This window comes from Alosa pseudoharengus, unplaced genomic scaffold (genome assembly GCF_046254945.1).
Source record: "Alosa pseudoharengus isolate Yale_2024_CS ecotype anadromous, Long Island Sound unplaced genomic scaffold, YU_APseudo_1.1 YU_APseudo_1.1_scf_1, whole genome shotgun sequence".
Classification (NCBI taxonomy): Eukaryota; Metazoa; Chordata; class Actinopteri; order Clupeiformes; family Clupeidae; genus Alosa; species Alosa pseudoharengus.
The window spans coordinates 14,916,728-14,932,502 of NW_027468564.1; the positions used below are offsets into that span (position 1 = coordinate 14,916,728).

Sequence of the window (15,775 nt, forward strand, 5' to 3'; positions counted from 1 at the left end):
TAAAACAAGTCAATGGTTTTACAATGTTTCAGTCAAGCTTTGGTTGGTTTAGATACAACTGGTATGCAAAATGTAAAGTAGTGGATTATCTTTAATTTGCTGTGCTGCATATTGGACAATAGATGCACATAGTAAATTATATAAAGTAGGCTTATTAAAATATGTAAATAGCTTAGTCTAACTTTGAAAAAAACATTGAAGGGAATCCAGTCCAGTGCACATGTCTTTGGCAAGTAGCCTAGGCTACTACAGACACAGGTGAAGAACAGTCAGGCTCAGCAGTAAGCAAAACCAAATATGTACAGCCAGCTTCAAAAGCAAGCAGCCCAGACCCTAAAATTGGGCATTTATAGCTTTGAAGGTAATTCACAGTCAATTATTTTTCTTTCGCCAAACTATATTTGGTAACTTCTGTAGACATCCAAAATGGGGTGCGGGTTAAAATTAGTAGGGAAAAAAAAACTATTGCATAAACAGTCATATCTTTTTGCCGTGGTATAGTCTTAAGTTTCATTTAGATGTCTTGAAAAGGTCACTTGGAAAATGTGCAGATACCCTGAGAAAGACCGTTGGTTAGCTAGCTCATTTAAAATATCCTAAACTTTTTTTGACCCTGCCTCTTAAAAAAATCGGAATCGAGAATCGTTAAGAATCGAAATAAGAAATCGGAATCGTTCAAATTCAAACGATACCCAACCCTATATACCGCTGCGTCGACGTTACTTCCGTGATTTGGGAAAAGCCCGTAAAAGTCCTGGCAGGAAGCGATTACATCAACGTTTTTTGGTATATCCCAAAGTTTTTTGGTATTTCCGAAGTGTTAACAACTTAGTGTTACCTAATAATTGTTGCAAACTGGTACTACGAACAAAATATTAGTGCATTCCTGGATCTACATCCTTATGCATGCTTCCTGCCAGGACTTTTACAGGCTTTTCCCAAATCACGGAAGTAACGTCGATGCAGTGGTATAGTAGCAGATAGTAGCATCCATCAGGCAAGTCTTATTTAAATAAACACCTGGTGTATTTACAAACTTTTCAATGCCTCGTTTTATGACTAAAGAACATACTGTAGAAGTGTATGTGAGTGTGTGTGTGTGTGTTAATGTGAGTGTGTGTGTGTGTTAATGTGAGTGTGTGTTAATGTGAGTGTGTGTGAGTAAAGAACATACTGTAGAAGTGTATGTGAGTGTGTGTGTGTGTGTTAATGTGAGTGTGTGTGTGTGTTAATGTGAGTGTGTGTTAATGTGAGTGTGTGTGAGTAAAGAACATACTGTAGAAGTGTATGTGAGTGTGTGTGTGTGTGTTAATGTGAGTGTGTGTGTGTGTTAATGTGAGTGTGTGTTAATGTGAGTGTGTGTGAGTAAAGAACATACTGTAGAAGTGTATGTGAGTGTGTGTGTGTGTGTTAATGTGAGTGTGTGTGTGTGTTAATGTGAGTGTGTGTTAATGTGAGTGTGTGTGAGTAAAGAACATACTGTAGAAGTGTATGTGAGAGTGTGTGTGTGTGTTAATGTGAGTGTGTGTGAGTAAAGAACATACTGTAGAAGTGTATGTGAGTGTGTGTGTGTGTGTTAATGTGAGTGTGTGTTAATGTGAGTGTGTGTGACTAAAGAACATACTGTAGAAGTGTATGTGAGTGTGTGTTAATGTGAGTGTGTGTGAGTAAAGAACATACTGTAGAAGTGTATGTGAGTGTGTCAATGCCTCGTTTTATGAGTAAAGAACATACTGTAGAAGTGTATGTGAGTGTGTGTGTGTGTGTTAATGTGAGTGTGTGTTAATGTGAGTGTGTGTGAGTAAAGAGCATACTGTAGAAGTGTATGTGAGTGTGTGTGTGTGTGTTAATGTGAGTGTGTGTGTGTGTTAATGTGAGTGTGTGTTAATGTGAGTGTGTGTGAGTAAAGAACATACTGTAGAAGTGTGTGTTAATGTGAGTGTGTGTTAATGTGAGTGTGTGTGACTAAAGAACATACTGTAGAAGTGTATGTGAGTGTGTGTTAATGTGAGTGTGTGTGAGTAAAGAACATACTGTAGAAGTGTATGTGAGTGTGTCAATGCCTCGTTTTATGAGTAAAGAACATACTGTAGAAGTGTATGTGAGTGTGTGTGTGTGTGTTAATGTGAGTGTGTGTTAATGTGAGTGTGTGTGAGTAAAGAGCATACTGTAGAAGTGTATGTGAGTGTGTGTGTGTGTGTTAATGTGAGTGTGTGTGTGTGTTAATGTGAGTGTGTGTGTTAATGTGAGTGTGTGTTAATGTGAGTGTGTGTTAATGTGAGTGTGTGTGTTAATGTGAGTGTGTGTTAATGTGAGTGTGTGTTAATGTGAGTGTGTGTGAGTAAAGTACATACTGTAGAAGTGTGTGTTAATGTGAGTGTGTGTGAGTAAAGTACATACTGTAGAAGTGTGTGTTAATGTGAGTGTGTGTGAGTAAAGTACATACTGTAGAAGTGTGTGTGAGTGTGTGTGAGTAAAGAACATACTGTAGAAGTGTGTGTTAATGTGAGTGTGTGTGTGTGTTAATGTGAGTGTGTGTTAATGTGAGTGTGTGTGAGTAAAGAACATACTGTAGAAGTGTATGTGAGTGTGTGTGTGTGTGTTAATGTGAGTGTGTGTTAATGTGAGTGTGTGTGAGTAAATACTGTTGAAGTGTATGTGAGTGTGAGTGTGTGTGTTAATGTGAGTGTGTGTTAATGTGAGTGTGTGTGTGTGTTAATGTGAGTGTGTGTGTGTGTTAATGTGAGTGTGTGTTAATGTGAGTGTGTGTTAATGTGAGTGTGTGTGAGTAAATACTGTAGAAGTTTCGTACCTTGCCGCCCCGCTTCAGACATTTTAGAGTGAAGCTCAAAAACATGAGTAGAAGGCAGATAATTCAAGATAAGATATAGACAATGCTTATGTGACAGGTCATGTTAGACATTGTTTTAGCAGTACATAGATGGCTATGGCAAAAATACCCTGAATATTTGAAGCTTGGATTCACTTGTGTTGAGGGCAATAAGGGACAGAAACCCCAGTTTGTGGTGTGTTGAGGGCAATACGGGACAGAAACCCCAGTGTGTGGTGTGCAGTGACTTGCTGGCACACAGGAGCATGAAACATGACATGTAGTCCATCAAAACTAAAATGCCACATGGAAACATCATCAGCATGTTTCAACCGTTGCTAAGTATAACAGACCGCTGTCAAGGAAAATGAGTTTTGTGCATAGACTGTATAAAGGTTTTTTGTGCTTCTTATTCACGTTGTTAATATCACTCCCCAAGTAGTCCGGTCACTTCTTGCAATGGAACTTCATTTAAAAGTGAAAGCAGACGGTTGATAAACTGTGTTCTAAAGAATTTTTTATTCAAGTTCAGTCTATGTTGCAAACTATTTGTTTCTCAGCAAAAGCCTTGATGAAACTGTAACAAATAAATGGAAAGAGTCCTATCAAGTTTATTTTTTTGTTTTGTCAAATAGCCGTGTAATAAGGAGAATAAAGAGGTTTTGGTTGCCAAAACCAACCAAATCTCGTTGCCACTTGAAAGTAATTGTGGTGACTAATTACTTAATGTTGATCTTAGACTGGCGAACTTCAGGAAAAACTCAGGAATCAGGTTTATTCTGTTACAAGCAGAGAGAGTACAAAAAAAGGTCTATGGTCTATGTAGGCCTAGCCCAGGCCATGGCACAAGGCCATGGCCTCTGTAGGATCACCCTCTCTCTCTCAGTTCTCCATGCTCTAATCTTGAAAATCTGATCTGACAAACATTGCAGTTTAGTTACTTTTAAATGCTTTAAACAAAGAACAAAAAATGGCGCCAAGAACAATCCCACTATTGGTTCTCCAGTTGGCATCAGACACACCTACTCACACCCACTTCACACCTATGAATTCTTATCAGAATAGCATGAGGAGAGATATCTTATATATCAGAAATATCACTTATAGAATGTTCCAAACATTCTCACAATCACATCATTACAATCCTTGACAAAATGATACCAGACATGAATACATTTACATTTCATGATACATGGATACATTATATCAAGGTAGCATCCTTTGTCTTGTGTAAGTGATAGGCCTTAAACCAGCACATTAGCATTCCATTGGGGGAGGGGATGGGGTCTTTGTTTAAAACCATGAAGGGTTACATGGCTAACTAAAAGTAGTCTTGAAGTTAAATTATTATAAATTTAACCATACATTTATTGCTATCAATTCCCCCTTTTCAAGTCTGAATGACTTGAATTTTAAAATAAGATTCCATAACATGAGCCTTCTTGAACAATTTTACAATTTTTTTTTTTTTTTTTTTATAAAGTCCATAATCAGTCCATAATCAATGTAAGTGTGTGCGTGAGCAAGGAAAGCAGCGTTCAGCATACACCCCTTCTTGCGTTTCTCTTCCGTTGAAGAAGGGTCCTCTTATGAAACTTGAATGTGTCTGCATTGTTTCAGTGTAAGTGTATGCGAGTGCAAAGGGTGTGCATGCAGGCCGCGTTCGGCGTGCACCCTTGTGTCAGTCCAAATATGTCCACATGTATTGCGGGCAGTGAACAATGTGCCATGAGTGTCTTTGATGATGCGGGAGTGAAAGGCTGCTTTCGGCACCCCCTTTTGTTGCTTTCAGTCAGTCCAGTTTTGTTGCTTCCAGAGTCATGGCAGTTGCTTCTGCCACAGGTTCCGTTGGACCTGTGGTTCCTGAGTCTCGTCCAGTCTCGTCTCATGACTGGCCTGGCCCCCACCGCTGCTGCTGGCTGTACCTGAGCCCAGGGCAGAGTTGTCTGGTCCATCAATCTCGTCCAGTGGCATGGCCTGGTCCACACTGCTGCTCTGGGTTGTACTGGCGTGGTAGCTGAGGCTGGTTAGTGGAGCCATCCGCCATCTTGAAAGGATCTTCTTGAGATGTTTGCGTAGTGGTAGTCGAAGACAAAGGCATGTCACACCTCCCTTTGTCCCTTCTGGCATGAAAGAGATTCTGGAGAGACTGGAGAGTGGTTTCACAACAACTTGGGAGAGACATTAGCATGAGTGTAAACAGAGTCAAACAGTGTCTCGTGAATGCAGATTCACAAGTCAACAACAGTATGCTAATGTATTCAGTTTCTCAATTGGAGACAGTCACACCTATGATTCTTCTAACATAGCAGGGCTATTTACCTCCAAACAGGGACTACACATTTGCATCTATTGGCAAAAGGCCAATATAAAGAAAATAAATAAACTTTTGGTTAAGTTTAGATGTTTAAAAGAAAAAAAAATCCACAGACTCACGTGGGTAGGGTACCCCTGCATGTCTTTTAAAGAGATTTTGCATTAGAAGTGAGGGTCAGTAAAACAAAACAGTAGGCATTTAAAAAAATGACCATTTGAGCAATAAAACCAGTAAACTTAGATGGTATTTCAAGTCAATACCATCTATCTCCCCCTTTTTATAGTTTCTTAACTATAAGAAAAATAAATACAAACTAAAAACAAATAAAAGGTAATTTCAAACAGAAAGAAACTCAAGTTGTGGGTATGAATCCATTCAATTGAACATTTGCCCACATCAAACAAGGCGTAAACATGTAGCAAACATTTCCCATTGGCATACAAGCAAAAATAAAAATATGTCTTAACATGTTAACCCCAAAAGATGTCCCTCAAATGAAAGAAAGAAAATGGTTGAAATCAACAATGGTTTCCCATTATCACTCCTCTTAGGTTCATATCTCCCCAGTGAAGTTCCTTTTGTGTCCATGGGGGAGAAGCTGGGGGGTTGGTTATAGAATACAGTGCTGCTAGGAACAAAGGCAGTGAGATAAGATAGCAAAAGGTGTGAAAAACTTTTGACCCAAGAAAACAAAGAAGGACTTGAAACAAAAAATGGAAACAAACACATATAAAGAAATAAACAAATTTCACACACACAGGGCCGGCCCACACGCGCATTCATTCATACTGGACACACAGACACACACAGCTCCATGGAGCTGGAGGACAACTTTAAACGGGCTGCAGGAAGAATTTCCTGCTTAAAAGAACAAAAGAAGTTTAGTCAAGCCTTTTCAGTTAGCTCATATTAGCTCACAAAGACATCTAGACGCCCCTAGCGGCAGCTAGTTAGCTCAGGCGTACTTAAAAGAGGCCTAACCATGCTCTCTTGAGCTTATGCTGTTTGAGCTTATGCTGTTTGCACACTTGAAAAAGATTACGACAAAAATCCTGGATTCAGATGTAAAACAAAACACCACATCTATTCAAAAACAAAACAAGACTAGTGTTAGCTTAACACTTTGGATTCTAGCCGCTCATACGCTCTTGGTGATAAAAACAAAAACAAAAAAAAACAGCAGCGCCAAGTTCTGTCTAATATTCTGTTTTGGTAGTGAAGGAATAACAATGTTCTGTAAACAAAGAGGGGCATAAGCTACGTAACTTCTTAGGACCTGTCGTCCCTAAAAACCGCGAAAAATAGATAGCCCACGAACCACCGTGTTTAATACTGAGCTGCCTAGCAAACTCGCTAATCTATTTACTCTTTATATCCAATAAAGAGGCTCTCTTCTGGATTGGGCTTCATAGAAGCTATTGTAATCCAGCACAAATAGGGCCATTTACAAAATATGGATTAATTCGTCTTGTGCGACGTTTTGCCAAAATCGGGGAATCACAAATTTATGTCCACTATTAAATTACGGTTTTGCCAAAATATTGCCAAAATCGGGGAAGCACAATTTTGTGTCCACTATTAAGTTACGGTTTTGCCAAAATGTCTACTCACTCAGAATGCCTTTTCCGATATCTTAACGCCGTCCCAAACTGTGGTTAGCAGGAACCGCCCGGGTTTACAGATCCACCTTCGTTCATCACCAAAGAAGAAATGCAGATAAAAAGCGTCCTTACTTGGGAGCTGTCACCAGAGCGATGAGAAAAAGAAAAAAGAAAAAAAAAAACTGCGGCATCTTAGAATCAGCGACAAAAGTATATTATCTCGGTGGAACCTCCATGAAAGTAATTGTGGTGACTAATTACTTAATGTTGATCTTAGACTGGCGTACTTCAGGAAAAACTCAGGAATCAGGTTTATTCTGTTACAAGCAGAGAGAGTACAAAAAAAGGTCTATGGTCTATGTAGGCCTAGCCCAGGGCCTCTGTAGGATCACCCTCTCTCTCTCAGTTCTCCATGCTCTAATCTTGAAAATCTGATCTGACAAACATTGCAGTTTAGTTACTTTTAAATGCTTTAAACAAAGAACAAAAAATGGCGCCAAGAACAATCCCACTATTGGTTCTCCAGTTGGCATCAGACACACCTACTCACACCCACTTCACACCTATGAATTCTTATCAGAATAGCATGAGGAGAGATATCTTATATATCAGAAATATCACTTATAGAATGTTCCAAACATTCTCACAATCACATCATTACAATCCTTGTAATGAGACTATCAAAATGATACCAGACATGAATACATTTACATTTCATGATACATGGATACATTATATCAAGGTAGCATCCTTTGTCTTGTGTAAGTGATAGGCCTTAAACCAGCACATTAGCATTCCATTGGGGGAGGGGATGGGGTCTTTGTTTAAAACCATGAAGGGTTACATGGCTAACTAAAAGTAGTCTTGAAGTTAAATTATTATAAATTTAACCATAAATTTATTGCTATCACACTTGTAACCAGGCATGAAATTCGCCGTTTTGAATCCAAAATAGGGGACTTGCGTGGTTCCCGCAGATCCGATGATAAAATATTGTGTGTGGGGGGGGGGGGGGGGGTATGGGGTTTACAAATCACGCTCAGACGCGAACGCATCTTGATGCGTTGTGAGACGAGCCCAATTAAAAACTTGTCTGATCCAGCAACGATTATGTGAATGCAGCCCCTATGCATTTAACCTATTAAACAGTGGAAGCTTTTTTTTTTGCCGCGGATGCAACGCGAACAGAACGCTTGCGCTGGAATAGCCTCCCTGTTTGTGTGACTACAGTCTGAAATGTCAGCTGGAATGTGAACCCGGCGAGGAGAAATGCTTATTGATGTCACAGGTGGGCTAGTTGAAACTTTCAACTTCTGTCAGAAAAAGACGTTGAGATTGGTGTAGCAACGTAGCATAGGCTGTTAAAGTTAGCGATGTTGGACAGAAATATAGACATAACGAGTTCATTTGATGAAGAATACGTGCAGTTTGAGCCATCTAGATCGACAAAAGGTGAAGCAAATTGGCATAGTATACTTTATCAGTATAGCAAAGGCTAAAGTGAATAACTAAATAGTTGAATTAAATGCTCCTAAACTGGGCTGGTGCGTTTTGTCGAGTTCAGAGACAAAAGCAGTGTTTGACAGGGTAATGCTGTCTTTTAAGAAACGTTCAGTGGCCTGATCAGTAGGCCTAGTCTGTGTCTACAGGGTTTAACATGTAATGTGAACACTGTTCACACAACTTTATTGGTTGGTTAAACACACTAGCACAATGTCACAATCTGTAAGTAGCCTATAGGCTGCAGGTTAAAACATTTCAAACCAATTTTACAAATTAAAGCCTAGTCTACCCTACCTAGTTTATTTATTACCTGGTTTGGTCCAAATATTCAGACTTATCTTATTCAGACTTATTCTAATAGTCTACTATGAATGTCCATTAGGCCTATGAAATCTTCAGAAATGTCTGATAAATTCAGGCACAAAGAAAGAAAGAAAGAAAACTCATGTAGATTGAGGAGGAGAGGGCCAGGCTGAAGCATGTTGCCAAACAGCGCAAGTGGGCCCCTTCACACTTAGGCTCAAGCCAAAAAGTAGAAATAAAGGTATTTTTTGTAAAAATTATTCATTTTGTAGTTTGTTTTCTTTATAAAGAAAACAGGCAACTTACTCCATGGAAGCTATGCACTATTGGCAACAATGTCAATCGCGCTTGTTTTGCTATGAAACGGCCATTTCCCTCTTCGCGCGCCCTTCTCACCTTTTTCACCCCTGACCCATTTTCATGCCTGTGTAACAGTTTGGTAGCCAAGGGCCATTAATGTCTTGTGCTGCTTTGTTTTATAGCCTTGTTGACGCCAGACCCTTCTCAATTGATGTTGATGATGTTACACAATGTTGTCCAGCGTGCTTCTTTGTCTGAACCTAAATTGTATCTTCCTCTTTATTCTTTCTTTCAGAGGTGACAGCATCTCAGGTGTTCACTTGCTCCCTGTGTCCATGTTCTTACACGGCTCAGCTCTACCTCCACAAGCACATCAAGAGGAGCCACACAGACGAGTACATGCTCCAGCTGAGGTCAGGAGAGATCAAACCAGAGACTCTGGCACCTTCTAGTTTTACTCTTGGAGGTAGTACCAAAACCCACCAGCGCATTTACACAGAAGAGAAGCCGTACCCCTGTAGTGAGTGTGACAAGAGCTTCAGCCAATTAAGCAGTCTCAAAACCCACCAGCGCATTCACACAGGAGAGAAGCCGTACCCCTGTAGTGAGTGTGACAAGAGCTTCAGCCAATTAGGCAATCTCAAAACCCACCTGCACATTCACGCAGGAGAGAAACCATACTGCTGCACTTTGTGTGGTAAGACTTTCACTCTGAGTAGTGCTCTCAAAATACACCAGCGCATTCATACAGGAGAGAAACCGTACCCCTGTAGTGAGTGTGACAAGAGCTTCAGCCAATTAGGCAATCTCCAAATACACCAGCGTATTCATGCAGGAGAGAAACCATATCGCTGTAGTAAGTGTGGTAAGACTTTCAGACATTTATTCTATATGCAAGCCCATCAGCGCATTCACACTGGAGAGAAACCATACTGCTGCACTCAGTGTGGTAAGACTTTCAGTCATCGTAGTGGTCTCATAAAACACCAGCACATTCACACAGGAGAGAAACCGTACCCCTGTAGTGAGTGTGACAAGAGCTTCAGGCGATTAGGCCATCTCCAAACCCACCAGCGCACTCACACAGGAGAGAAACCGTACCCCTGTCGTGAGTGTGACAAGAGCTTCAGCCAATTAAGCAATCTCAAGACCCACCTGCGCCTTCACGCAGGAGAGAGGAGAGGAGGGAAGCCGTACCCCTGTAGTGAGTGTGACAAGAGCTTCAGCCTGTTGTCCTATCTCCAAAAACACAGGCGCACTCACACAGGAGAGAAACCGTACTGCTGCACTCTGTGTGGTAAGACTTTCACTAGGAGTAGTACCCTCAGACTACACCTGCGCATTCACACAGGAGAGAAGCCGTTCCCCTGTAGTGAGTGTGACAAGAGCTTCAGACAATTAGTCCATCTCCAAACACACCAGCGTTTTCACACAGGAGAGAAGCCGTACCACTGTAGTGAGTGTGGCAAGAAATTTACCGTTATGTCACACTTAAAACTACACCAGCGCATTCACACAGGAGAGAAGCCGTACCACTGTCGTGAGTGTGGCAAGAGCTTCACTGTTGAGTCAAACTTTAAATTACATCTGCGCATTCACACAGGAGTGAAGCCATACCACTGCACTCAGTGTGGCAAGAGCTTCAAAAAACAGGATCATCTCAAAAATCACCAGCGCACTCACACAGGAGAGAGGCCATACCACTGCACTCAGTGTGGCAAGAGCTTCACTCAGAGTGGTGATCTCAAAAAACACCAGCTCACTCACACAGGAGAGAAGCCATACCACTGCACTCAGTGTGGTAAGAGCTTTAATCGAGAGGGAAATCTCAAAAAACACCAGCGCACTCACACAGGAGAGAAGCCATACCACTGCACTCAGTGTGACAAGAGCTTCACTCAGAGTGGTGATCTCAAAAAACACCAGTTCACTCACACAGGAGAGAAGCCATACCACTGCACTCAGTGTGGCAAGAGCTTCACTAATAGTGGTGATCTCAAAAAACACCAGCGCACTCACACAGGAGAGAAGCCATACCACTGCACTCAGTGTGGTAAGAGCTTCACTCAGAGTGGTGATCTCAAAAAACACCAGTTCACTCACACAGGAGAGAAGCCATACCACTGCACTCAGTGTGGCAAGAGCTTCACTCAGAGTGGTTCTCTCAAAAAACACCAGTTCACTCACACAGGAGAGAAGCCATACCACTGCACTCAGTGTGGCAAGAGCTTCAATAAACAGGATCATCTCAAACTTCACCAGTGCACTCACACATGAGAGAGGCCAAACCAGTGCACTGAATGTGGCAAGGGCTGACTGAGAATGTCCGATTGTAGGAGTTCAGAGAGATGCTACGAGCTATGAGGAAGTAATGCAGTTGGCTGAATATGTGATCAAATGTTTTTTTCAACTGGCGGTCCGCAAACTATCCCAAGTGGTCCGCGGTAATATATAATATAGAGGAGTTGTTTTGCAATAATGAATCAACTTCTTTGTAAATCCAAACAGTTGCGCAACACCACCAAGGATGGAAATGAAATATTTCATCCATCTGCCACTGTGGCTGGTGGACTCCAAAATCTACCAGCCACTCAACGTTTTCACCAGCCACTAGAGATACGGTATGAAAATGTGATATGATTATAGTAACCTAAATGATCATGGTTATCGTCATTATTGCGATACGATATAACTGCCCTCCATGCACAGTCGCAACAAAACTAAAGGTCAACAGAACAGCATTCATATGCCATAGTGTCATGAAAACTAAAAGTCAACAGAACAGCATTCATATGCCATAGTGTCATGAAAAGGCTGTGGCACCTTCAAGACAATCATTTGGCGTGAGTTCTGGAGCTATGCAACTTGATCTAACTACTGTGTAGCCTCCACCATCTGCTTTTAATATTTAGAGATCTAGGTTATATTTAACATTTATTTTCTATTTGGCCTGTTATGAAACCATACATGAATTAAACCTGACCTGTTGTGTCTGATTTGTTAGAAAACTGTTGATCCAAATGATGAGCTTTTGGTTGACCCCTAGCTCTGCCAATTTATCCACCAATAGGTGGTTATTATTATTATTTTAATGTAACGCTTAGGGAATTATGTACGCAAGGAACTGTATGACTGAAACAGTGTGAAATGTGCAAAGTGCCTTAACTGTTTTTAAATGATTACATCGTGAGATAACGAGTCAATGCAATAAATGTTTGTAACCTGCTAAATTGCAACTGATCTCTCCTGATGACTGTAAAAGTGTACATTGTTATGTAACGTGTCAAAGTGATATGATTGTTGTCGAATGTAAACTGTTTGTGTAACTGCTGAAACTGTCTGTAAACCACCAGTACCAAATGTAACCCGGAGAAGTAATGTGCGTCTTTTTCAAAGTTGTTGGTAAGATCTGTGATTTCTGGAACATTCTGAAAGCTAGTTACCATGGGAAGTGTGTAAAAACTAGCTATTGTGGGAATTAGGGGGTGGACTTGCTTCAGGAATGTGTGGGGGATAGCCTATATGTTATAAATAGGGGTTGAACTAAAGAACGGGCCTTTTTGCTTTAAGATGTCGACCAAACTCCACCACACAACCTGTTGCAGATACCGCACCTTCTGTTCCGACTGTGACAATCAGCCGAACCTTTGTACTATTTTCATTTTATTTACATTGCAACTTTGTAACCTGCAAGTAGATATTGTGCCACATTTTGTTAACACCTCTATATTGCTGAAAACTAAAGAATTCATTTAACACTCCAAGCAGTATTTTGTCTATTTTTGGGTCTTTTACAGTTTCCAAACAGGAGGGTCAGATAACCTATCTCTTCTATGGTTCTTCATCTGTCTTTTCTAAGACTTGGGTTAGTTGGACGTTATACTGCGGAACTGTAATAAAATCTCCATTCTTTAAAAACCTAAACAAGAAGTAGTGTTGTCGTGATACCTAAATTATGACTTCGATACAATACCTGACATACATATCTCGATGCTCGATACTAGTGATGGGCAAATTAAGCTTTGGTGAACCACTGAACCACAGCAGTGTGAACCTAACGACACTAGCTGAAAAGCAAAAAGATGGCCGCCACACACATTTTTCAACATAAAAGTCCTTTGCAAACCAATATTTTTGGTTACATATACTGGTTTAGGTAAGGACTTTTATGTTGAAAAAGCTACATGTGGCAGCCATATTGGATTTTTTCATTAGTGTTGCTAGCTTCACACTGCTGTGGTTTAGTGGTTCACCAAAGCTTCATTTGCCCATCACTACTCGATACTGAAACGATACCATGGCGAAATCCTAAAATATCTGGAAAAGAAAGGACGCAGACCTCCTTCAAGTGTATTGAGTCATTTGTTAAATTTGGTGCACTTTTGTAGTGTGCAGGTCAATTCTGGGTTCTACCTACATAATTATTATTTTTTTATAGTCAGTAAAAATAGTAGTTTGTGTGTGATTAAGTCCTTAATTGTTTGTTATAGTTCATTTACATAGTGCAATTCTTTCACATAAACATTCGGGTATTTGTGGGCGTTTGAGGGCGTTTTTGGGAGGTAACCAGGTAGCAGCTCCATCACAATCCGTAGAGCGGCGTTTCCGCAACATGAATCCGTACAGTGACGCTTTTGAATCAAATGTACAATGAATCACTTCCAGGTCAAATAAAGTTATATATACCTTTGGAAACCGTGTTTTGTCCTCTTTGATCTTCTTCACACGTTGTCACAGTCCACGCCCTTTGAAGACCACATTTCACCGGTAAGTACAATGACACCCGTGTGGCAATTAAAAATGGTGGTGGGATCTTGCGCTGACTCCAGAGTGGCATTTAAAAATGGCTGTGGGCAGGGATCTCGCGTTGACTCCGAGTGGCATTTCAAAATGCTGTGGGCAGGGATCTTGCGTTGACTCTTGAGTGGCATTTAAAAATACTGTGGGCAGGGATCTTGCGTTGACTCTTGAGTGGCATTTAAAAATGGGCAGGGATCTCGCATGGACTCTTGCGTGGCATTTAAAAATGGCGGTGGGATTTAAAAATGCTGTGGGCAGGGAAGTGGCATTTAAAAATGGCAGTGGGTGGGCAGGGATCTCGTGCTGACTCCGGTGAAGGAGGGAAGAGAGTCCGCGATTGAAATTGAAATGAATATCCAATCATATGCAAGGATTTTTGATAAGGCCCAGCCTTCTGAAACAACTCTCCAATGGAGCGATCCCAGATGGATGAGGAGCGGAACTTCATCTGGCGAGTCAGGTTAAGGAAGAGTCAGCAAATTGTTTGTTGATTATTAAAATCAAATATATCGGCGCAATGTATGATTTCCAGCCGTCTTATTTGCCATTGTGGAACTATTTTTTCAGACACCTCATAACCGCGTATAAACTTCCGCTCAATTGTGAGCCTGAAGCATAGACGGTGGCGCAGTAATATCAACGTGCAATGAGTCTTCCAACAGAAATCAATGGGATTTTACAAAATGCCAAATAAAAGTCGACAGAAACTGTATTTCGCGCTACTTGTTTTGGAACATCAACGAACACCACTAACCACTCGATGAGTTGCACAGTTTTGAAAACGAACGTTAAGGGTTGTTTAGGACATGTTTGAGTAGCTTACTACAGTATGCCCATTGTCAGCCACCCTGAGAAGTCAAAGGCGATTCAAAACGAGTCAGAAAAGTCGAGACGGGACCAATCGTCAAAATTTCGGTGGCCACCACTCTAGTTCATCCAAAACAAACCAGAAAAGGGCCTTAAAGTGCTAAAAACCGGAATTTTCCTTTAAGACCTAAGTTCGCTAGCTGTGTGCCTGTCGACCAGCTCTGTTCTAGAATCTTTGCTGCCGACCCTGGTCGAGAGATGTAACGCAGGACGTCCCCTGATTGGCTAGTCAGTAGGCGATGCAATGTTTGATTGGCTCTGCAGAAACTGTCAAGACAGTGCCAAAATGTGTTGATTGGCACTTCAGAAACGACGACAAAACACTGCCAAAATTCGTGTCTGTAAAAAAAGTTTTGTAGCTTCATAGTTCCAGTTTGCACACGAAAGATAGATGTCACACTTCTCCCGTGCCTGTAGCTATAAAGCTGTTCCACACACATTCAAACTAAAAATATTTCTGCAGGTACGCATTTTTTTTGCACACAGACAAATGAATTCCACAGTTACAAAACGGTTCTACACTTGTGAAAATCATATTCTCGAAGACAAAACTCTATTACACATGAGAATATCTTTTCACGGGCACACAATCTTTTTGCCGTTGTTCTGACTCCATAGGCCTACTCATTGCTATGTATATGGTCCTTGCGGTTGTGGAGATATTCAACATAATGTCGTGTTGAGCAGGATACCAACACATTGGCCTGATATTGCTTAAAATCACACACACACAAAACAAAATCAGGTTAACAACCAAATAATCATGTTTGCACATAAGTGGGATTATATTCCACATAAGTGGGGTTATATGGCACATTTGCACATAAGTGGGATTATATTGCACATTTGCCCAAAATTACAGTATGGAAGAAAATGAAAGCACTTTGGGGGAAAAAATCCGCTTTTACCACTTTTAAGAATATTGTGTTAAGAATGGGCAAAAAAATCATTTTCTAAGCTGAAAACCTGGCTAGAACACATGTTGAGGGGTTATATATTAGCCTAATACTGGATAGGTTGTATGCTTGTATCAAATAGTGTCCGACAAAGTTGTATTATCAGTTTTGCCCTCCTGACTATTGTAAAGACGATCAAAACAGACTAGCCCATATGTAGATTATGTCTATGGACTAGCCGACCACTTGCCATTACCGTTACATGACGTTTCACGGCCAAATCAAATAACCAATTGGGCGAGAGCCCTTCTAGCCAATCAGAGACGAAAAAGGCGGTACCTTCCCCGACCATCCTGGA

General features: G+C 40.9%; 1 protein-coding gene across 1 annotated transcript in view; it reads left to right on the forward strand.

Moving 5' to 3' along the window:
* Positions 1–13,490, forward strand: part of LOC143121752 (uncharacterized) — a 55,465-nt gene extending 41,975 nt beyond the window's left edge. The window contains exon 4 of the mRNA XM_076282328.1: positions 9,150–13,490. Coding sequence (XP_076138443.1) covers positions 9,150–11,131 — 1,982 coding nt within the window. The 3' untranslated portion in view covers positions 11,132–13,490. The remainder of the gene's footprint in view (positions 1–9,149) is intronic.
* The last annotated feature ends 2,285 nt before the right edge of the window (positions 13,491–15,775 follow it).